At 35.1% G+C, this 24,420-nt stretch overlaps 4 protein-coding genes across 4 annotated transcripts; all 4 read right to left on the bottom strand.

Annotated features, from left to right (window-relative positions):
* Positions 1-3,731: 3,731 nt before the first annotated feature.
* Positions 3,732-8,289, bottom strand: LOC112733093 (putative disease resistance RPP13-like protein 1). Its single transcript, XM_025781970.3, has 6 exons — positions 6,763-8,289; positions 6,142-6,356; positions 5,514-5,733; positions 4,805-4,895; positions 4,322-4,399; positions 3,732-4,030 (listed from the first exon to the last, which is right to left on the bottom strand). The coding sequence occupies exon 1, from the start codon at positions 8,177-8,179 to the stop codon at positions 7,244-7,246; it is 936 nt and encodes a 311-aa protein (XP_025637755.1). The 5' UTR covers positions 8,180-8,289; the 3' UTR covers positions 3,732-4,030; positions 4,322-4,399; positions 4,805-4,895; positions 5,514-5,733; positions 6,142-6,356; positions 6,763-7,243.
* Positions 8,290-8,755: 466 nt separating this feature from the next.
* LOC112717937 (uncharacterized) lies at positions 8,756-10,126 on the bottom strand. Its single transcript, XM_029294026.1, has one exon. It carries the CDS (start codon positions 10,124-10,126, stop codon positions 8,756-8,758), a length of 1,371 nt encoding a protein of 456 aa, XP_029149859.1.
* Positions 10,127-12,554: 2,428 nt separating this feature from the next.
* On the bottom strand, positions 12,555-13,672 carry LOC140180909 (putative disease resistance RPP13-like protein 1). The gene is made up of 2 exons (XM_072222573.1): positions 12,958-13,672; positions 12,555-12,898 (listed from the first exon to the last, which is right to left on the bottom strand). Exons 1-2 carry the CDS (start codon positions 13,670-13,672, stop codon positions 12,555-12,557), a joined length of 1,059 nt encoding a protein of 352 aa, XP_072078674.1.
* A 3,492-nt stretch (positions 13,673-17,164) lies between these two features.
* LOC112733087 (putative disease resistance RPP13-like protein 1) lies at positions 17,165-23,483 on the bottom strand. Its single transcript, XM_025781957.2, has 5 exons — positions 19,544-23,483; positions 18,991-19,170; positions 18,484-18,646; positions 18,215-18,306; positions 17,165-17,500 (listed from the first exon to the last, which is right to left on the bottom strand). Exon 1 carries the CDS (start codon positions 23,264-23,266, stop codon positions 19,562-19,564), a length of 3,705 nt encoding a protein of 1,234 aa, XP_025637742.1. The 5' UTR covers positions 23,267-23,483; the 3' UTR covers positions 17,165-17,500; positions 18,215-18,306; positions 18,484-18,646; positions 18,991-19,170; positions 19,544-19,561.
* Positions 23,484-24,420: the final 937 nt, after the last annotated feature.

Genomic DNA, 24,420 nt, shown 5'->3' with positions numbered 1-24,420 from the left:
TTCTCAACCAACGACATAAGTGAACGAATCGACCCCAGGTGAAGGCTGAGCTGTCAACTGCAAGTGCCACGTGTAAGTAGAAGTTGTTGCAGGGACTCAAAATCCCCTCCCTGCAACTGAAACGGCGTCGTTCCATTGGGTTAATATTCCCCCATTCTTGAATGATTGAAAAGGTTTAAGGTTTGCATCTTCTGCCTATGTGAGAGGACCTGCAACGGTGGGCATGGCAACTGTAAATTCTTGTGCTTCATTCGGTCGCGAGAAAAGATGCGGTGGGGGCGAGGAGAGTTGGGGCAGTGGAATGAGTGCCGATGGAAGCATTCTGGAAGGAGCGTCGAGAAGGATGAAGAAGAAATTTGTTCCTCCAGTGTGCAATTGCGGATCATACGCCATTTTGTTCGAATCTGGAACTTCAAAAAATCCTAGGAGGCTTTTCTTTGATTGTTCTTATTTTAAGGTAAATTTTTCGGAATCATTTTTGTTTGGGTTGCTGCGTTATTTTGGTAACTTGTTGGAGTTGAACAGTAGGCATGTTTGATGTAGAACAACACAGGACATTGCAAATACTTTGCCTGGCTAGATGAGTATGTTGCCTCTTTTTGTATTGATGAAGTGGTACAAGACGGAGTATCGGATCCAACGAAAAAGATGGAAGAAAGAATTGCAAAGATAGAGAAAAAGATAGATGAGGTTAAAAGCGATGAGAAGAACAGTGGTGCTCTTAGCAGATGGAAAGTGTTTGGGTTGATTTTGCTGGGGATTGTAATAAGAAAGGGATGTAGTATAGTAATAGCTGCATAATGTTAATATCCCTTTATACTTGTAAATTCAGTGTTTCGTAATGGGGGAATATTAACCCAATGCAACGACGCCGTTTCAGTTGCAGGGAGGGGGTTTTGAGTCCCTGCAACAACTTTTACTTACACGTGGCACTTGCAGTTGACAGCTCAGTCTCCACCTGACACGTCATCCAGGCAACCTGTTAGCAACCGGTCACAGGGGTCGATTCGTCCACTTATGTCGTTGGTTGAGGACCTGGTTGAGGTTTCTGGATGATAAAGGTGCGATATGTCCCACTTTAAAATGTTCAGGGCCGGAAAGGGTATTTACCCTATTTGAAATTATATGTTTTGAATTTGTTTGGGAGGCTCGTAATAAAAAATCGTAGTTAACGACGGTTATGACGTTAACTTAGATGCATCTAACTCAGACTCCAGCTAGCAGGGGTGTTGCTAGCCTAACGTGTAGGCCACACGTTAGATCTGTTATTCTGTAGGACACACGAGAGGAAAGGGCTACCCATTGAGGTGGAGCTGTCCAAGTGTGGACTTTTGATTTGATTTCTGTATGAGAACTTCTTTATTGATTCACTTATTATTATTAACTATTATTTTCTAATTAAAAAATTACTTTAATAATGATGTTTATATGGGCTTATGTCGATTATAAATGTATTGTCTAGTCACTGAGTTGCAAAATTTACCCCGTTTTTCTAAAAGTATTTTTTTAGAAATAAATATTTAGTCATGTGAGTCTTTCTGTTCAAGAGTAATGATTTGCAATGAATACCTATTTTTTGTTGAGTTCTTAGACGTCATATGCTCCATATATCGCAGACGGGATCCAACTATTTTTAATTATTTTAATTTTTGTTAAAAATATATAACCATTTATTTTAAAATTTGTAAAATATTTAAAAATTTTTTATTCAACTTATATATGAGTTTGTTAGGTTTGTTAGAGAATTGTTTTTCCTCAGCGGCGCCGGTCATAATTCATTTTGGTCCGTGACAAACGGAAACTAGTCTTTGTGGAAATTAATTAACTATGTACTTAAAAGTAGGATTATCATCATATGATATAAATGCATATCATTATTAATAACAATAATGGTGGCGTGCATGATAGCTGTCTCCAAGGCTACTTTTCTTAGACTTGTTTCGATAAAAGTTTAGAAGATAATATCACTTTTATTTTTATTTTTTATAATGACATTCTTTACCTGTTTTTAATTTTTTTTATTTTTGTGTTTTGTACGAATTTATAGAACAAAAAAAAAAGTGATATTAGCAAAATAAAGTGACATTATTATCTTCTTAAAATTTTTTTGTTTTTTGAAAATAACTTGTCAAAGTTAGTTTTTGAAAGATAATTTTTTAAATAATATAATATCTATGTTCAATAAATCAAACTAAAAGTACTTTTCAATAAAAATAAGGAGCAATGAATGTGTTTTGTTAAATAATTTTCAATTTAAAAAATATTATAATGACATAAATATAAGAACAAATTTAGTTATTTAGATTAGTATATAGAAAAAATAACCACCAAATCAACTACTCGTATGAAGATTTGCTCAAATTTACATCACATCACACATAGTTTGTAATGAAGACATTCTCCTTCCAATAATCCAGCCTCACTGTATACTGTTTTTTCCCTTTTCTTTTCTTTTCTTTTTGTGTTTATTTGAGTTATTTAGCTTCTATGAGCTAGATTGCAAATTCAGTACATTATTGAGTTTACTGTAATTCTCTTTCTGGATGATAAGATAATAAAACGCTATATAACTTTCTAGTTATACTGTTTAATTCAGTCCCAAACTATCAAATATTCTATCACAATATTTTTTCTTGAATAATTTGAATCCCACATGCGAGAGTAGTATATTTGTTCTGATCCTATACAGCTGACTCTGTGATAAAGAATTGGCAAGCCAGAAACACTATTTTGTAACTTTTCTTTCCACAAATCAACCTTTCATTTATTTTTTCTCTGTGCAAAAAGCAAAAATAAAATTATAGAGAGAAATAGAAAAATATTCCAGCAACAACAAAAGCTTTTCAATAATAAGTGCAACTACAAATTTCTCCAAAGTGTCTTTGCTTTTCAATAACATGAAGCCAAGATCAGAGAACACAGTGGCTAGAATAAACACAGTGCAAAATTGCATTTGCCATATCCAATGTGCTACATCTGTACATGTGTGAAACTTTTGTAGTAATTTTAGCTGTGAAGCACATAACAACTTCAAAATTCATTGAAGTTACAGAACTAGAATTATATGCACAGACTATAACTCATGTGAAAGCCCACTGAGCTCAGAATGGCGATGAAATTAGGCTAATCCTAACAATTATCTTCCTGTGAATCAATGCTATTATGGATTTTCATTCTTAGCATAATGGTATCAACACACTAATATAGAGAGCTTGAATTTATTTCATTTTTACTTCTGAAATTTCTTGCTCTCTCTGATTCTTTCTAGAATTTCTGTCAACTATAGTTCCATGTGTTTGTTCCTAGCCTCAGGATTAATCTTTTGTACAAGGTACTTCTTAAGAAATACATCCTAGCAAATAGGAATCCTGAGTAATAATTATTATATTTATTCATATAAAATCTCATGAATACAAAGATAGCGTCTCATATAAAATTATGTAAATTTCTTTCTTTCTTCTTTTTTGGAAAAGAAGTACTTTTTCTGTTGCAAAAGCACACAAATTCCAAATATTAATGGTAAAACTTCCTAATTTTAGAAAAAGAAAACATCAATTTGGAAAATACCTCATCAATTGGAATAGCTGATTGTTAGAATAATTGGCATACCAATACACCAAACAGTGGCAGCGATCGAATAATAGAAACATGAAAAAAAAAAAATAGGAACAAGACACTAAAATTTTAACGTCGAAAACCCTTTCAATGTAAGAGATAAAAACCACGGGTCATTCAGACCAAAAAAGAAGTACCACTATAATCAAGTAAGGATACAAGAGAGTCTCATAAGTGCTCAAATCATGTTTACAGTAAGTTAAAACAACCAAGCACCACTGCATATAAATATGAACCAAAAAGATGAAAAATTTACAAAATCAGAGCTACTTTGCGTGCAAAAGCCATATCTCACCCTCCAAATCTTATCTTAATCGTCCAACCATCCAGAATGAAAAAGTACATTCAGAACTTGCTATCGAAATTTTAGTCCAATCCAAGATTGAACCACATCCCAACTGCTTATTTATAGTGACTGCATAATCAATTCAAAAAGAAAAAAAGAATTATCATTCCAGTAACAATTTTAGGCAAGTATTTACATGCTCCCAACCTGCAATTGCCAAAGAGGTTGCACAATGCACCTTGCACCGGCAAGTATTTACATGATATGAAATTCTTCTAAAAGAATACTCCAACAATTGTATGATCACAAAATTGTAAAATTTAAATTATCAATTTAGTAAAAGTATGATCCTCTTCATGAAATGTTTGAACAAAAAGCAATCAATTATTATTAGACTAGATGTGTAGTTTAAGAACTCACATAATTTTCAAAACCGGAGTTAGTAAGCTTGACATTCCCAGCAAAATCCACAAGCCATCAAACACTCAAAGCTCAGACCTAATATTTTTTTGAACAAGGAGAAAGTTTATCAAGATTGTCTTTGATAACAGATTTTATTAATGAATAACAACATTACAGATGTATTTATAAATTCATGTAATAAACTTGAATGCATTAGAAATGTTGCATCTTTTTGTTTAAATTTACAAGCTCCACCACTGAATTGCAGTTTTGGCATTGTAACAGCTTTGGCAGCAGTTAAAGAACCAAAATTAAGTTGATATTTATAGTACATTTAGTTTAGCATATACATTAAAAAATGGGAAAGGTAGAAACACCATCTTTCCCTGAACTACATATAACTAATTCCTTCTGAAATCAAGCTATCATCGTCTCTTTTTCTTTCTCCCAACAAAAATAGGAAAAGTAAATTGTAAGGAGGAATAAAGTAACTATACTAACCTGAAGGTAAAATTACATTGCACCTCTTCTGATGAACTCTGGATTGAATTAAGATAATTTAGATATGGTTACCGTACCTCAATTGTACTTCCTGAAACACAAATCAAAAAACATTTTAAGACTCAAAGTGTTTGTCATTGCAAAAACCACACAGACACAATTATGTCAGAACCTGATGAACACAATGTTGGATCATTTGTTTGATGTTAGAGTCAACAGTGAAAAGAAAATACTTTTATGAGATCAAAGTTGTTTACTTGTATTAGATATTAAAATAAAAAAAAAAAGTAATTCCTTCTCAAATCAAAGCTATCATCATCTCTTTTTCTTTCTCCCAAAACAAATAGAAAAAAGTAAATTGTAAGGAGGAATAGAGTAACTATACCAAGCTGGAGCTAAAACAGAGCACATCTTCTGTTGAACTTTGGATTGAATGAAGATAATTTAGATATGGTTGGTTATAAACCTCAAATGTACTTTCCTTTCCCAGTGGACCGAAACACATTAAAAAACATTGTTTTAGGATATTTTAGGATTAATTCCATAAAAGTATACAATAAAAGAGAGTGAGACTAAATTAATATTTTAGGATTAATTCCATAAAAGTAAAATACTTTTATAAGATTAACATTGTTTATTTGTATTAGAGATTAGAGATTAAAAAGGAAATTTTAGGTTGATAATTCTACGAATGCTTTGCAAGAATTACCTGTGGGAGTTATAGACGAGGATGGCCCTGACCGTAGTTCCAAAAATGAAGAACAAAATGAGAAAGCGAAACAACATTTATCGTGCATCTATGCACTAAAAGAGATTCCAGTGGAAGTGCTGGATGAAGATACAACTGAATTTCTGAAGGACGATGGGGAAACAAAGCTTGAAGATTCCAGTGGGATTGCTCGATGAAGAAGTAACATTAGAGTCCGAATCTGTGAAGCATGATGAAGATATGGTCATAATACTACCAAGTTATAAAGAAAAAAATTTCAATATACATAATACACTCAATTCTATCACAATACTTCTTGATTAATTTGAATTCCACTGCAATGTACAGAACATTTTCTCTAGGTATTAGAAATAGCTCATTATAGCCATCTAATACTATTAATTTTATCCAATGATTCAATCTATGGTAAAAAGGATTACAAAGAAATAACTTGATCCTTCTATTTTGAAAGCTTATACACCTCATGCATGCTGATTCCTTTTACTGTCCTACAAGAATCTTGCAACACAACAGCTAGCTCTGTGAATTCTTTCCACAAATCAAGCTATTTATTTTTTCTCTGTGCAAAATAGCAAAAATAAAATCAGAGAGGAAGAGAAAAATATACCTACAACAACAAAAGCTTTTCAATAGTAAGTGCCACTACTCTAACTTTCTCCATCATGTCCTTGCTTTTCAATAACATTAAGCCAAAATCAGAAAACACGGTATCTGGTTCCCAACACCTTAATTCAGCTTAATTACCACCTCAAATGAACTTAGAATTAAATAAAGATATATAGCCAATGTGTAGGATTACATCTTGATATGTACACAAGCCACCTGCAGAAGATAGTAAAAACATACAAAAAGTAAATTTAATTCATCCATTTGTTTAATACATCTAAAAACAAATCTCAAATGTTGGATACATGGAAAAAGGATATTCCCTGTGTTTCAATTTTGTTTCATGGTAATTGTTATCATCCTCTTTAAATGTGATTTTCTTTTGAAACATATGAGTCAGCAAGTATTACATATAGCAAGGACATTTCTTTAACTAGAACTGCAAACTGAGAGCTTTCCCGATAAATGAAAGAAAAGAATGCAAATTTTCCGGTTGGCATGAGTTCGAGTGGTTAATGTTGTTTAAAGAAAGAGAAAAAAAATTGAGTTGAAGGAAAAGAGAATTTATGCATGTGTGAATTTAATTGTGGTAGCATGACAAACATGAAGGTTAGAGAATTACCTGCTCAGAAAATTTGTCTGTGTTTGACTTGAATGGTGGGGATGTGAGAAATTTTGGACCAAATTTGTTGATGCTTGTTCTCAAAGTGGTCGCCCAGCAAACCACAGAAATCAAGTTGAAGTAGTAAGAGAGAGGGAGGCAGCTTTTCTCCTTCCATATTCTTCAGCTTCTCACAGAATGACATGTGTAGTTGTTGGAGGGAGGTCAGACGGAGAAGCTCGTTGCACTCCAATGTCTCCAGTTCATCAAACCCTCGGATATGTAGAGTGGTAAGGGAGGGAAGGCGAGGCAGGCAACCCACCTCTGGGTATGATTTTATTATGCTCTCACAGTTGGAACCATCAATGAAAAGATAAGTGAGGTTGTCCAAGTTGCCCAACCATGATAGACCCCTCACTTGTTCCTCGCATCCTCCTACCCTAAGCTCTTTCAGGTTAGTCGGCAAACCACCCTCTGGTGACCTGCAAATGTTTGGGCAACCTCATATGTTCAGAGACTCTAAATTTGGGAGAAGAGTATTCATGCCACGTGGCAATGCCTCCAACTTCCAGCAGCCGCTAACATCGAGATGAGTCAAGTTGGGTGCAGCCAGTCCTTCTCCTGCAAATGACACAAATTCAGGGCATTCATAGATGGTGAGACTTTGAAGAGCAGCGTGTGGTGGCTCTGACATTGAAACTGATTCCAGATTTGAACACCCTATTATCTGAAGATTCTGGAGATTGGGAAAGGCATCCAACGACAATGAAGTCAGTGAAGCACAGCTTTGATATATTTGTAGATCTATCAAATCATACTTGTCTTGTTGCTGGAGTAATTCAATTTGGCAGCAATTAGAGATTGTGAGCTTTTGCAAAGATTTGGGTAAACAATTGTCCCCCAAGGATACAACAGATGAACACCATATGATGAGTATTTCTTGGAGAGAAGTTAGATGGTGGATGATCCTTGACTTAAATGCATACTCCGCCACAGGTTCAAATCCACAAATTGTTAAACTATCCCCATAAAATGTCATCTCTTTACCCCTTCCTTCATCCTCTTCTTGTATTTTCAGTCGGCGCACTTTGGAAACATCCCATGAGGAAGAAACGATTCCCATTAATACCTGACTAAGCATATCTCCCTTTAACATTGGACAATCTCTTATTTCAAGCCTCTTAAGCTGAGGAAAGGCTTCTGAGTCAGGTAAGTGCCACTCCTCCCAACATAACATGTGATCAAATTCGAATGTCTCCAATGAGGGAAAGGGTGCAATCGGTGAAGAATGTTGATCGCCTTCATTCTTGTAAAACTCCTTGCCAATGCTCTTCAGCTCATCAAACCTTTCAACGTGGAGGGACTTTAGAGATGGCAGCTGTCCAAGTGAAGGCAGCATGTAGCAATTCTTGCAAGACTTGAGAGATACACTTGTCATGTTTTGGTACAAGGAATGCCCAATCCAATCTGGAAATATTTTACCTTTGTATCCATCAACACTCAACTTTTTCAAGCCAGTGTGTGCAGTGTGTGCAGTGGCGGAGCCAAAATTTTGGGGGCCGGAAATTTAACATAAAAATTTAATAATAATATTTATATCAAAATAAAATTTATAAATATAATTATTCTTTAAGTTTGTTATTAAAAAGATAATAAATAAATAATTCTATAGATAAAAAATATAAAATAGTTTATAATGGTACTCTTCGAGTTTTTAATGACTTAAAATCTTCAATAATTGAGTCAGAACTAAACTTTTCAGCAATTTCTTTCTCAATGTAAATAACCAAACTATCCGCAAGAAAGTCATCCTCCATCTTGTTTCTTAACCTTATCTTTATTATTTTCATTGCTGAAAATGATCGCTCTGTAGTAGCGTAGAAACTGGAAGAGTTAATATCAGACGAATCAATCTATCAATCAAGTAATACACTTTTGACTTTTTGTTTCTGCTAAACATCTACACAGTTCATGAATAGTTGACAAATTCTTTATTTCTGGATGCTGACGAACATCAAGAATAAAATGTTGAAGCTGAAAAAGGCAAATTAATCTTCTCTTGTTCAGTAAAGTCTTCGGGATAGTAGCTATCAACAAGAGTAGAAATTTTAGCAATGTCAAAATTTTTGTAAGCATCCTTAGGCATGAGAGTAGAGCTCAGACTTAGTAGATCCATTGCTTGATCATTAAATCTGCTATTTAACTCTTGTAATTGCTTATCAATTGTGACTAAAAATATCTCCACTCTAAAATAATGCTCAACTGTAATATGATCTTTTTGGTGACGCGAGCGTCCTTGCCTTGCAACATAAGAAGCAGTTAAATCAGGAATTAGAATATCATGTTGCTCACAAAATGATTTCACATTTTTTAATAATTCCTCCCATCTGTCATCTCTCATGTTTTGGATAAGTGTTTTTGTAGAATGAACTAGTTGCACAGTATTAAATATGTCTTGAGACTGCTTTTGTAAAGCTTGACAAAGAATATCAGTTATTCCCATCATATCTTTCATCAAATGCAAGATCAATACAAACTCAAATGAGGTTAGGGTATTGTAAGCACTATCTGCATCACCACGCTGAGAATAAGTTGATCCATCAGCAATAATCTTTTGTAAAACAGTCAACGTTGCACCATACATATTTATCAAACTGCAAACAGAAGAGAAATGAGAACTCCATCGAGTATCACCTGCTCGTTTCAAAGTACCAATTTGATTTGCCCCTTTACCAGTTTCAAGTTCATCAATCTCTAATAAATGGACAATTTCATCTGTCTTGGCAGCATGTAACTCATCATGTCGCTTACTAGAAGAACAAATGATGTTGACGATGAAAGTCAATTTTGAAAAAAACTGATGCACAGGAATAACTTCTCTTGATGCAGCAACTAATGCAAGTTGTAATCGGTGAGCAAAACAGTGGATATAGTAAGCATAAGGACAATCTTTTAAGAATAATGCTTGTAACCCATTCCATTCTCCTCTCATGTTGCTGGCGCCATCATATCCTTGACCACGAATATTAGAGACATCAAGATCATGTCGAGAAAGAATACCGCACAATTCTTGTTTTAGAGTTAATGATGTAGTATCTTTGACATGTACAAGATCAAGAAAACGCTCTTGAATAAAACCATGTATATCAACAAATCTCAAAACAAGTGCCATTTGTTCTCTTTTGGATTCATCACGAGCTTCATCTACTACAATGCAAAACTTGGAATCTCCAATTTCTTCACAAATATGCTTTCTCACCTTGTTTGAGAGTATATGCAAGATTTCTTTTTGAATTTGATGTGAAGTATATTTAGCATTATATGGAGCATTTTCTAACACAGTTCTTGCAACTTCATCATTGTAAGATGCTATGAGTTTTATCATTTCAAGAAAATTACCTCGATTTTTTTATTCTGGAGTCTCATCATGGCCTCTGAAAGCACAAGCTTGAAATGTAAGCCAACGGGTTGCATCAATGGAGGATTTTAGACGCAATCGATTCTTTTGAATTTTCTCAGAAGTATGATCCTCAATTACATTTTGGATGTGACTTGCCTGATTCAATAAATCTAGACATGCTCCAACTGCATTATTGTGTGGTGAGCAAGGATCTCCAATATGTTTAAGAAAAGCACAATTCTTTCCATCATTAACTTTTTTCCAATTTCTAAACCCTTTACTAATAAAAATATCTGATCCATTACGTCCACTGAGTTTTTTGCTAACCAAATAACAAAATAAACAATATGCAGCATCTTCAGAAGGTGAATACTCTAACCATGAAGGAAAAATACCAAACCAAGCATATTGAAATCGTCTTGGATGCTTCATATCAGATAGAGGATAATTGTCAAGATGCTTTTGATATGGACCCCATTTAAGATAAGCTCGTCTAACCTCATCTCTCTGGTTTGGGTGATATTGCCAAATTTGAAGCCGTTTTCCAGGGTCTCGTTCTAAAGAATTAAGGTCAAACTCATCAGATGCAACTCTTTGAACTTTTGAAGGTTGTATCTCACTTTCTTCGTGATTCATTATAGTAGAAGAACTATCTACAGGTGTTGATATTGTAGAAGTTATATGTTCCCCTTCTTGAATATTAGCTTTCCTCTTAAAAAATGCATCAATTCTTTGATTTTTCATCATTATTTTGTATAAAAATTTGAATATATATTCTGTAAAATATATAAAAAAAAGTTAGAAGAATAAATATTAAAATTTATAATATTTATTGAATTTTTTTATGAATTTATCAAAATACAATAATATCAATACTTATTAAATATTATAATACTTTTATCATATAAAAAATTAAATTAAATAAATATTAAATTAAATAAATAAAAATACCTAATTTTTTATGTTTAAACTCAAAGGTAAAGAGAGTGTTATTTGAAGCAAACCAAGGCAGTATTTGATTTGATTATTAGATGATTTTTGTTATTCTTATTTTTTTTGTAAGATAATTTTTTTGATTTGATTTGATTTTATCTTTTAATTTTGATGTGTTGTGAAGTTAACAAAGACCCACTCACTAAAAATTATTATACAATAAATGTATGAGATGGGAATTGAACTTGGATACTTCAAATTATAGTAAAGCATTTAAACCAATTAAACTATTTTTCATTTTTGATAAAGTATTACTAATTTTTTTATAAAAAATTTGGGGGGGCCATGGCCCCCCTTGTCTGAGTGAAGCTCCGCCACTGAGTGTGTGGTTGCAAGCCCCCAAGTATATCTTCTTCATCAGTATGTGTGTTTAAAACCATATCATCACCTGAAGACACAGACCATTTTAACAATAACTCCTCAATGTGCTTCTTATCTATTATTCTTGCACTCCTTGCCTCATTGGCATCAACCACATTCTCCAATTTCTCAATCTCAGGTGATCCATGAAGATTTAAAAGCCCTCCTAACTCTTCCATTCCATTGTATTCTTGCTTTCCCACCACAAACTTGCTTAAAAAGTGCAACTGTTTTAATTTGCCCATTCCTTTTGGCATTTTTTTTCAGAGGTGTATCCCTTATATTAAGATGCCGCAAATTCACAAGATTATACATGCCATTGGGCAGCATAGTCAGCCTAAGACAATATTCTAGCTTTAATGTTTGTAAATTACACAACTTGCACAATGACTCGGGCAATACCACAATATCACTCCAAGAGAGATCCAAATAGCGCAATTGGATCAATTTTTTAGCTATTGAATTAGGAAATATATTGCGTGTATCAAAGGATAAAACTCTCAAGTATTTATTCTTTGACAACATGTCACATGGTAATGTTGCGCCTACTTTCCAGAAACCAGCTCCATCTTCAAGATACAACAATGTCCTCAAAGATTCTATTTTATTAGAGGAGCATGTTTTCTTAGGTATTGAATTACGGAATGACAAATGACGAGTTAGAATACTCATCTCTTCCTTTTTACCAAACCTACAATAAAGATCTCCAGCAAGAGAAGTTGCCAAGTCATGCATGAGATCATGCATCACAAAATACTTCTCGTCATCATTCTCGACCTGCTTGAAAAATAGTCTTGAAGCCAAGTGATCAAAACACTCGCAACCAATTTCTTCTAAAGTCTCTCCCTTCTTTGGTGGTCGTAAAAGATCTTCAGCCATCCACAGCAAAATTAATTTATCTTTATCAAGTTTATGATCTTTGGGATACAATGAACAATAAATAAAGCAGTGTTTTAAATGAGCAGGCAGATGATAGTAACTTATTAACAATGCAGGAACGATCTTACTGTCTGTCATAGTAAATTCCCAAATGTCACTCGATAGTATTTTATTCCATTCATCAACACGACACTCTTAAGTGCAACAAGCGTCCAAGTGTTTCTGCAGCTAACGGCAAGCCATCACACCTTTCGACAATCTTTCTACCTATTCCTTCCAGTTCTGAGCTCCCATTTGATTCATGAAAGGATGCATTCTCCGCAAAAATAGACCAACAATAATCGTCTGACAGTTCCTTGAGAGTGTAAGAGTTATAGTGTTGGACTAGTCGACCTACATTTTCATTGCGGGTAGTTAGGAGAATAGTGCTTCCCTTTGTCCCATGTTGGAAAGGGCTGATAAAACTATTCCACTTGTCAGCATCTTCACTCCAAACATCATCCAAAACAACGAAAAACTTCTTTTCTGACAGTTTTTTTTCAAATCTTGTTGAAGTAAATCGAAGCTGTCAAGACTACAAACACCTGAAGAGATCCCCTTTATAACATTCTTAGTAGTCTCAACAACATCAAAATTTTCAGAAACACAAATCCATGCTTTCAGATCAATCCCGTCCATCAAATCCTTGTTGTTGTAGAGGCATTGTGCTAAAGTAGTTTTACCAACCCCGCCCATACCAACAATAGAGATGACGGACAAGCTATGATGATTGTTGTCATTGAGCATCTGGATTAGTGCCTGTTGATCACCATCCCTGCCGTAGACAGTCCCCCTTTCAAGGGAAGTGGATGGAGTTCTCCATGAGGAGCTACCCGTTGGAATCTCTTTGAGACCAAGGCTATCTTTAAGTTTCTGAAGATCTTCTATTCTTTTAATCACCTCGTTTATCTTAGTCACCATCTTACTAACAGATAAATCAAGGCGGAGAGGAAGGCGAACGCGTACCTTTTTGCGAATTTCAGCTTTGATGAAGACACGGTCCAGCAAGTCATCAGCAGTGTAGAGAGCATCCCTGAGACTATCAAGCCATTTCCTCACACGATCGTTTCCAAACTGCTTCTGCTCGGCGTCAGCGGCCAGAGCTCCTGCAGCCAAGAGAGCAGCCTTGAGCCTCTCAACCAACTTTCGGTCCAGCTTCTTGCTCACCACCGAGTTGACAAACTCAGGTGAAATGAGCCTGTTAAGAACAAGGTTGATGGAGCCAGAAACTAAAGCTCCAACAACAAGTGCTTCAGCCATGATATGATACAGATCACAACAACAGCAAATGAATCAGTGTGTGGTGGGGATGTGGGAAATTTTGGACCAAATTTGTTGATGCTTGTTCTCGCAGTGTTCGCCCATCAAATGACAGAAATCAAGTTGAAGTAGTAAGAGAGAGGGAGGCAGCTTTTCTCCTTCCATATTCTTCAGCTTGTGACAGAATGAAATGTGTAGTTGTTGGAGGGAGGTGAGGCAGAGAAGCTCGTTGCACTTCAATGTCTCCAGATTATCAAAGTCTTGGATATGTAGAGTGGTAAGGGAGGGAAGGCGAGGCAGCCAACCCACCTCTGGGTATGACTTTATTATGCTCTCACTGCCATCACCATAAATGGAGAGATGAGTGAGGTTGTCCAAGTTGCCCAACCATGATACACCCCTCACTTGTTCCTCGCATTCTCCTACACTAAGCTTTTTCAGGTTAGCCGGCAAACCACCCTCTGGCCACCTACAAATGTTTGGGCAACCTTGTATTTTGAGAGTGTGTAAATTTGGGAGAAGACTATTCATGTCAAATGGCAATGACACAAATTTGGAGCATTGACTGATGGTGAGACGTTGAAGAGCAGTGTGTGGTGGCTCTGACATTGAAACTGATTCCAGATTTGAACACCTGAATATCTCCAGATTCTGGAGATTGGGAAAGGCATCCAACGACAATGAGGTTAGTGAATCACAGCTTTCATATATTTGTAGAAAGAGTTAGTATATGCATCTACTATTTATTTAACTTGCTAACTGTCAAATAAGTGCATGTTTTAATCAACAGAAAATAATTTGACAGCAATACTTTATAGCCTTTTAGTTTTGAAAGCAAATTCTTATTTTTGTGGATTCCTTCTACATGAATATTTGAACACACCAAGTAAACAGGAATATGATCACAAAATTGTTTGAACAGTATCCATTGTTAGACTAGATGTGAGGTTTAAGAAATCTCAAGATTTTCAAAGCTATGGTAGTAAGCTTGATAGCCACAAGCAGAATCCACAAGCACGGTAGCCACCTTCATACAAAGACATGCTCTCTTCAAACTTGTGTCATACTTGATCTTTATTCAAACAGGACACATTAAAGGGGTTATGAACCGAGATGTTAGACCCATCAAATCCTGAAGGTGATACTTGCCATATATATTCTTTTAGAAGCAGAAAAACTTGGACCCTAAAGCTTTTGACATCAAAGTCACATAACATGACAAGCTTAACAGTTGATAATAAATTTTGAATCATCACTGACATGTTATCTTTACTATTTCCTACTTTCCATATCATTTTTCAAGTCCTGTGTTAAAAATCTGATAAAATTCAATTCATAATATATGGGTTTTGCTAACTTGTGCCCTAAGGGAATAGGTTAAGCATACCATACAAGGAAATGCTTTATAAAAGTTATTACAAAAATAAACTTTTTTTACGATTTCAATGCATTGAATACATCTAAAATGTTAAAAGTTTCTATTATTGTATTTTTAAAATGTGCCCTTAGGGCAAAAGTTAGTTAAATCCTTATTATATGAAAAAGTATAAGGAACCAAAAAGTTTATCAGCCAAAAACTAAACAAAACTACATTAATTTATATTAATAATTAATTAATTTTAAATTTTTTAAATTCAAAATTTTTAAATTTTTAAATTGATTAAATAAACCTAATTAAAACCTATAAAAATCTTCCTCTTCTCTCTCACATTAACCTACCCACCTCTAACAATCACACACACAGACCCCTCTCTCTTACCGTCAGGCCCTCTCCACCTCCCCACTGCGATCCACTCCTCTTCTATCACCGACATCTGACTTGTCGGATTCGCCACCGTAAAGAGATGTTGTGGAACGTAAGGAATGGATAATCATGGTAGAAGAGTGTGATTTTCAGATATATCATAGGACGTGGCATGGATACTATTAATGGTTATTGCTGAAGGGAGGCTGTGGCGTTCAAGGTTTTATGTGAAGCATTACATGTTTGGTGATAAGTAGAATGCAATGCGACTTCAAGTGAGAAGGGGCTGGAATCCGTGTGTACTGGGTTTTGTTTTTATTAGGGTCTAGGAATAGTTATTATATTAGTAGTTAAAGGGTATAGATGTTGACAGTGATGTGGGAGGTTGTATTCATATTTCTTTTGGTTCTTTATGTTCTTCTAGGAGTTTCTTGACTGTTATGATCTAGTTCTCTTCTATTGAATGCGTTCTTTTGTGTTTGGACACACTCTTTTCTGGGATTTCATCACATTGTATGAAGAGATTCTACCTTGTACGCAATTGTTTTGGGATATTAGGTACCGTTTTGATAAACTACATACTTGATCTTAGCTAAAAGAAGTCCTTGAACAATTACAAAAATATAAAAAAAACATTCATTTAATATGAAAAAAACATCCTAATACTTAACAAAAGAAACATCTAATTATATTTTAACAAAAATAATTAAATATATATAAAATTAAAAAAATAGAGACATTCACATTTGCAATACAAAAAAATTCAAAAAATATATAAAAGAACATCCATTTAATATGAAAAAGAAACATTTTGATACTTAGTAGAAGAAACATCCATATATATTAACTCGTAGAGATTTTGAATTCATCCAAAGCTATTTGGTTGGGTTTTGGCTGATATGCTTTTGGTTCCCTAGCTTTACTCTCTTTTTTATTTGTATTCCTCACGGTTTTTCTTATTGGCTTTGAACTTGAAGAAGAAGAAAAAGAGTTATCACTCATCACTAAAATTACATACCACAAAACACACGTACAAAGTGTCGCCACCGATCTACCAAACACCGTCAAGAACACCAAAATCAATATCATAATGACGATGGGGACGAAATCATCATTGTCGGAATACGCGAATCGAACGACTTGGAATAAACCTTCTTCCTTCTCTCATCGAGTTCAGCTAGAAGTTTCCAAAACTTGTCTAATCCACGTGTTGAGTATGGATTCTTGTCGACGGTGGCGAATCCGACGAATCAAATGTCGGTGATAAAAGAGGAGTGGGTCGCGGTGGGGAGGCGGAGAGGGTCTGACGGTGAGAGAGAGAGAGGGATCTGTGTGTGATTGTTGGAGGTGGGTAGGTTAATGTGAAAGAAAGGAGGAAGATTTTTATAGGTTTTAATTAGGTTTACTTAATCAATTTTAAATTTTGAATTTAAAAAATTTAAAATTAATTATTAATATAAATTAATGTGATTTTGTTTAGTTTTTTGCTGGTAACCTTTTGGTTCCATATACTTTTCCTTTTTGAAAAAGAAGTACTTTTTCTGTTGCAAAAGGACACAGATGCCAAATATTACAATTTAGAAAGCAAAAATTTTAAATTTTAGAAACAGAAAAAACATTGATTTGGCAAATACCTCGTCAATTGGAATAGCTGTTTTAGAGAATAATTGGCATATCAATACACAAAACAGTGGCAGCGATAGAACAACAGAAACCAGAAAAATAAAAATAGGGACAGAACACCAAAATTTTAACGTGGAAAACTCTCTTAATGTGAGAGATAAAAACCACGGATCATTGAGACAAAAAACAAAGTACCACTATAATCAAGTAAGGATACAAGAGAAGCCTAAATAAGTGCACAAATCATGTTTACAGTAAGTCAAAACAACCAAACACTAAAACGAAAAAGATGAAAAATTCACAAAACCAGAGCTACTTTGCGCATGCAAGCCATATCTCACCCTCCAAATCTTATCTTAATCGTCCAACCATTCAGAATGAAAAAGTACATCTAGAACTTGCTGTCAAAATTTTAGCCCAATCCAAGATTGAACCACTCCCCAACTGCAGATTTATAGTGACTGCATAATCAACCCAAAAAGAAAAAAAAAAGATATCATTCCAGTAACAATATGTTAATGAAAATTGAGGTCCATTTTGTCAAAATTAATCCATACCAAAGTGCATATTATTCGAGTATCATAACAAATCGTAAAATTTAAAATTGTCAATTTAGTAAGTATGATCCTGCTCATGAAATGTTTGAACAAAAAGCAGTCAATTATTAGACTAGATGTAAAATTTAAGAACTCACATAATTTTCAAAAGCAGAGCTAGTAAGCTCGACATTCTCAGCAGAATCGACTAGCCATCAAACACTCAAAGCCCAGACTTAATAATTTTTTTTCAACAAGGAGAAAGTTTATCAAGATTGTCTTTGATAACAGATTTTATTAATGAATAATGACATTACAGATGTCTTTATAAATTCATGTAATAAACTTGAATAAATTAGATATGATACATCTTTTTGTTTAAATTTACAAGCTCCACCACTCATTTGCGGTTTTGGCATTGTAACAGCTTTGGGAGCAGTTGAAGAACCAAAATTAAGTTGATATTTATAGTGCATTTAGTATATACATTAAACATGGAAAAGGTAGAAATACCATCTTTCCCTGAACTACATATAACTAATTCCTTCTCAAACCAAGCTATCATCATCATCTTTTTTTCTTACTCCAACAATAATAGGAAAAGTAAATTGTACGGAGGAAAGAAGTAACTATACCAACCTGAAGCTAAAATTACAGAGCACCTCTCTTGATGAACTTTGGATTGAATGAAGATAATTTAGATATGGTTACCAAACCTGAATATGTACTTCCTGAAACACAAATTAAAAAATATTTCAAGACTTGAAGTGTTTGTCATCACAAAAAGCCACACACACAATCATGTCAAAACCTCATGAACACAATGTTGGATAATTGGTTTGATTTTAGAGTCAATGGTGAAAAGAAATGACACTCATTGGTTTGATATATGTACAAACTGCACTCACCATTGAGTGAAGTTGACAGGAATAAAATTGTTGTCTGATGGCATCACTATAACTTCTCCTTCTAATGACTATTTCAGGTACAGGATTGTCATCTTTAAATGTGGAAAGCATATTCTTTGAGTCTTGACCGCCTTAGCTACATACCTTCATCACCTTGGGAAATCTGTTTGATAACGTGCCCAAATCCAAAAAGAAAGAAATAGTTATTATTACAGGACCTTTTCATGGTATTAGAAATTAGCTTATTATAGGCATATCTACTACTATTTATTTTATGTAAGATTCAATCTATGGGCAAAAAACTTATACACTTTATGCATGCTGATTCCTTTCACTATCCTACATGAAACTTGCAACAACAGCAACTCCATGATCATAAAGAATTGACAAAGACAGAAACACAATTTTATAACTCTTTTCTTTCCACAAATCAAGTTATGATTTATTTTTTCTCTGTGCAAAAAGCAAAAAAGAAAGAAAATTATAGAGGGGAATAGAGAAATATACCAACAACAATCAAAGCTTTTCAATAATGAGTGCCACAATAACTTGAAGCCAAAATCAGAAAACACAGAGTTTCTGTTTCCCAATACATGAATCCAGCTTAATTACCACCTCAAATGAACTTAGAATTAAATGATGTATAGCCAATGTATAGGATTACATCTCGATATGTGCACATGCTACCTGCAGAAGATTGTAAAAATATTAAATTTGATACATCCATTTGTTTAAAAATACACCCAACTGTTGGATACACAAAAAATACGATTTTTTTTTAAATGCGATTTTTTGAATAAAATATGAGAGTTAACAAGTATTACAGATAACAATGACTGTTTCCCAGAGTAAGAAAGGATATTTCTTTAACTACAACTGCAAACTGAGAGCTTTCCCGATAAATGAAAGAAAAGAATGCAAATTTTCCAGTTGGCATATGAGTTCAAGTGTTTAATGTTGTTTAAAGAAAGAGAAAAAAATGAACTTGAAGGAAAAGGAAATTTATGCATGTGTGAATTTCATTGTGGTAGCATGAGAAACACGAAGGTTAGAGAATTACCTGCTTAGAAATCTCTACTCAGAAAATTTGGTTGTCATCGACTTCAATGGTGGGGATGTGGGAAATTTTGGACCAAATTTGTTGACGCTGGCCCTTGCATTTTTTGCCCAGCAAACCACAGTCGTAAATTCCCAGGAGTAAGAGAGAGGGAGGCAGCTTTTCTCCTTCCATATTCTCCAGCATATAACAGTTTGAAATGTGTAATTGTTGGAGGGAGGTGAGGCGGAGAAGCTCGCTGCACTCCAATGTCTCCAGATTATCAAAGCAGCTTATCTTCAGAGTGGTAAGGGAGGGAAGGCGAGGCAGCCAACCCACCTCTGGGTATGATTTTATTATGCTCTCAAAGTTAGAACCATCAATGAAAAGATGAGTGAGGTTGTCCAAGTTGCCCAACCATGATAGACCCTTCACTTGTTCCTCGCATTTTCCTACCCTCAGCTCTTTCAGGTTAGGCGGCAAACCACCCTCTGGCCACCTACAAATGTTTCGGCAACCTTGTATTTTCAGAGTGTGTAAATTTGTGAGAAGAGTATTCATGCCACGTGGCAATGCATCCAACTTCGAGCACCTGCTAACATCGAGATGAGTCAAGTTGGGCGTAGCCAGTCCTTCTTCCGGAAATGACACAAATTTGTCGCACCACTTGATGGAGAGACGTTGAAGAGAAGCGTGTGGTGACTCTGACATTGAAACTGATTCCAGATTTGAACACCATCTTATCTCGAGATTCTTGAGATTGGGAAAGGCATCCAACGACAATGAGGTCAGTGAATCACAACTGAATTCTATTTGTAGATGTACCAAATCATACTTGTGTTGTTGCTGGAGTAATTCAATTTGGCGGCAATTAAAGATTTTGAGCTTTTGCAAAGATTTCGGTAAACAATTGCCCCCCAAGGATACAACAGATGAACACCATGAGATTTGTATTTCTTGGAGGGAAGTTAGATGGTGGATGATCCTTGCCTTAAATGCACACTCCACCACACATTCAAATCCACTAATTGATAACCTATCCCCATCGAGTCTCATCTCTTTATTCCCCCATGATTCACGCTGTTCTTGTATTTCCAGTTGGCGCACTTTGGAAACATCCGATGAGGAAGAAACGATTCTCATTAATACCTGATTAACCATATCTCCCTTTAACTTTCCACAATATGTTATTTGAAGGCTCTTAAGCTGAGGAAAGGCTTCTGAGTCAGGTAAGTGCCACTCCTCCCAACATGGCATGTTATAAAACTCCAAACGCTCCAGTGAGGGAAACGGTGCAATAGGCGAAGAATGTTGATGGCCTTCATTCTTGTAAAATTCCTTGCCAATGCTCTGCACCTCCTCAATTCTTCTGATGCTCAGGGACTTGAGAGATGGCAGCTGTCCAAGTGAAGGCAGCACGCAGCAATTCCAGCAATAATCTAGAGATACACTTGTCATGTTTTGGTACAAGGAATGCCCAATCCAGTCTGGAAATATTTTACCTTTGTATCCCTCAACACTCAACTTTTTCAAGCCAGTGTGTGGTTGCAAGCCCCCAAGTATATCTTCTTCATCAGTATGTGCACCTGGAGACACAGACCATTTCAACGATAAGTACTCAATGTGCTTCTTATCTATTAACCTTGCACTCCTTGCCTGATTGGCATCAATCACATTCTCCAAATTCTCAATCTCAAGTGATCCATGAATATTTAAAAGCCCTCCTAACTCTTCGATTCTATTGTCTTCTTGCTTTCCCACCACGAAGTTGCTTAAAATGTGCAACTGTTCTAATTTACCCATTCCTTTTGGCATTTCTTTCAGAGGAGTACCCCTTATATCAAGATGCCGCAAATTCACAAGCTTATACATGCCATTGGGCAGCATAGTCAGCTTAAAACAATATTCTAGCTTTAATGTTTGTAAATTACACAACTTGCACAATGACTCGGGCAATACCACAATATCACTCCAAGAGAGATCCAAATAGCGCAATTGGATCAATTTTTTAGCTATTGAATCAGGAAATATATTGAGTCTACCAAAGGACAAAACTCTCAAATATTTATTCTTTGACAATATGTCACCTGGTAACGTTGCAGGTCCTTTACTGGCAGAAGCTCCATGTTCAAGATACAACAATGTCCTCAAAGATTCTATTTTATTAGAGGAGCATATTTTCTCAGGGATTGAATCACCATATGACAAATGACGAGTTAGAATACTCATCTCTTCCTTTTCACCAAGTTCTTCTGAGAATTTACAATAAAGATTTCCAGCAAGAGAAGTTGCCAAGTCATGCATGAGATCATGCATCACAAAATACTTCCTAAAATAGTCCTCGCCCTGCTTGAAAAATAGTCTTGAAACCAAATCATCAAAACACTCTCGACCAACTTCTTCTAAAGTCTCTCCCCTCTTTGGAGGTCGCAAAAGATTTTCAGCCATCCATAGCAAGATTAATTCATCTTTATCAAATTGATAATCTTTGGGATACAACGAACAATAAACAAAGCAGCGTTTTAAATGTTCAGGAAGATGATAGTAACTTATTAACAATGCAGGAACAATTTTACTATTTGACATAGGAAATTCCCAAATGTCATTTGATAGTATTTTATTCCATTCTTCAACACGACGCTCTGAGCGCAACAAGCGTCCAAGTGTTTCTGCAGCTAATGGCAAACCATCACACCTCTTGACAATCTTTCTACCTATTCCTTCCAGTTCCAAGCTCCCATTTGATTCAGGAAAGGATGCATTATCCGCAAAAATAGACCAACAATAGTCTTCTGACAGTTCCTTGAGAGTGTAGGAGTTATAGTGTTGAACTACTCGACCAACATTTTCCTTGCGGGTAGTTAGAAGAATAGTGCTTCCTTTTCTCCCATGTTGAAAAGGGGTGACAAAACTATTCCACTTGTCAACATCTTCACTCCAAACATCGTCCAAAACAATGAAGAACTTCTTTTCTGACAGTTTTTCCTTCAAATCTTGTTGAAGTAAATCAAAGCTGTCAAGACTACAAGCACCTGAAGAGATCCCCTTTATAACATTCTTAGTAGTCTCAACAACATCAAAATTTTCAGAAACACAAATCCATACTTTCAGATCAACCCCGTCCATCAAATCCTTATTGTTGTACAGCCATTGTGCTAAAGTAGTTTTACCAACCCCGCCCATACCAACAATAGAGCTGACGGACAAGGTATGATCATTGTTGTCATTGAGCATCTTGATTAGTGCCTGTTGATCACCATCCCTGCCATACACATTCCCCTTTACAAGAGAAGTGGATGGAGGTCTCCATGAGGAGCTACTCGTTGGAATCTTTTCAAGACCAAGGGTATCGTTGAGTTTCTCAAGATCTTCTATTGTTTTAACCACCTCTTCTATCTTAGTCACCATCTTCCTATCAGACAAATTAAGGAAGCTAGGAAGATGAGTGCGTACCTTGTTGCGAATTTCAGCTTTGATGAAGACACGGTCCAGTAAGTCATCAGCAGTGTAGAGAGCATCCCTGAGACTATCAAGCCATTTGCTCACACGATCGTTTCCAAACTGCTTCTGCTCGGCGTCAGCAACCAGAGCTTCAGCAGCCAAGAGAGCAGCCTTGAGCCTCTCAACCAACTTCCGGTCCAGCTTCCTGCCCACCACCAAGTTAACAAACTCAGGTGAAATGAGCCTGTCAAGAACAACATTGGCGAAGCCAGAAAGTAAAGCTCCAACAACAAGTGCTTCAGCCATGATATGATACAGATCACAACAACAGCAAATGAATCAGTGAGTGATTGGATTCTCAGAATGTAAGGAAGAGAGAGCAATATTGCAATAATGCTTGCAAGGTATTCAACAATAATAAAAGGTATATAGCGAGATATCACGATGGTTCCTCACCAAAAACACGTTCCTAATTTTTATATTCTTTGAAAGTTGAAACACAATATTCAAATAGCAAAAGGGTGACCAAGTGACCAACCGAAACTAGTCTTTATGGAAATTAGTTAACTATATAATTTAAAGTAGGATAATCATCATATGATATCAATGCATATTATTATTAATAACAATAATGGATAGTGTGAGGTTAAAATATGTTGACATTGACTCTAAGTGGTACCTGCCTTGAAGGTTACTCTTCTGTGTTTTTAATTCCGTGAGATGCAACAAATTAAAATTGCAAGTTGATGAAGATTTAAGACTTTTTGCACAACCCAGCTAATAGCTAGTACGGGTCTCTACTATTTTAATTCTATAATAAATAGTTTAAACATTTAATAAGCAAATAATTGAAATGATTATTAAATTTAAATGTGATGGAAGAGTGTGAAATATATATTCAGTATTCACATGTATAAATAATATTTTTTTCTTTTTTACTAGAGAAATGATATTCCTAGTCAACAACTAATTTGTCATGTAGGCAACTCCGTTAGCAAATTAGCACTTGAATCATTTTGTCAAATAGAATATATTTTTTAGTCATTTTGTCATTACTATCTATTGAGACTATTTTTTTGTCACTGTCACGTCGAAAATGAGCCATGATCAGCGGTCAGAAAAATAATCCTCAACCAAGCCTAACCGACTCAAATATAAGTGAAATAAAAAAATTATAAATATTTTAAACAAAATTTACAATGTCTAAAATGAATAATTACATATTTTTAACAAACAAAAAATAAAATAAATATGAATGGATCTTGCCTGACATATAGAGCAAATGATGTCTAAGAACTCAACAACGAATAGATACCCATTATAGATATTTACTCTTGAATAGAAAAGCTCACATAATCAAATATTTATTCTTGAAAAATATTTTTAGAAAAAACGGAGTAATTTTTGCAACCCAGTGATTAGACAGTACATCTATAATTCACATGAGACCATATAAACCT

This window comes from Arachis hypogaea, chromosome 2, assembly GCF_003086295.3.
Source record: "Arachis hypogaea cultivar Tifrunner chromosome 2, arahy.Tifrunner.gnm2.J5K5, whole genome shotgun sequence".
Lineage (NCBI taxonomy): Eukaryota > Viridiplantae > Streptophyta > Magnoliopsida > Fabales > Fabaceae > Arachis > Arachis hypogaea.
The sequence above is the reverse complement of the archived record's forward strand: the minus strand, read 5'-3'. Positions and strand labels throughout refer to the sequence as shown.

Coding starts and splice junctions, on each gene's coding strand:
- LOC112733087 (XM_025781957.2), bottom strand. CDS start 23,266: ATGGCTGAAGCACTTGTTGTTGGAGCTTTACTTTCTGGCTTCGCCAAT.
- LOC140180909 (XM_072222573.1), bottom strand. CDS start 13,672: ATGGCTGAAGCACTTGTTGTTGGAGCTTTAGTTTCTGGCTCCATCAAC. Junction 12,899..12,957: donor TATAAAGGGGATCTCTTCAG/GTGTTTGTAGTC, acceptor AAAAACTGTCAG/AAAAGAAGTTTTTCGTTGTT.
- LOC112733093 (XM_025781970.3), bottom strand. CDS start 8,179: ATGACAAGTGTATCTCTCAAGTCTTGCAAGAATTGCTACATGCTGCCT.
- LOC112717937 (XM_029294026.1), bottom strand. CDS start 10,126: ATGATAAAACTCATAGCATCTTACAATGATGAAGTTGCAAGAACTGTG.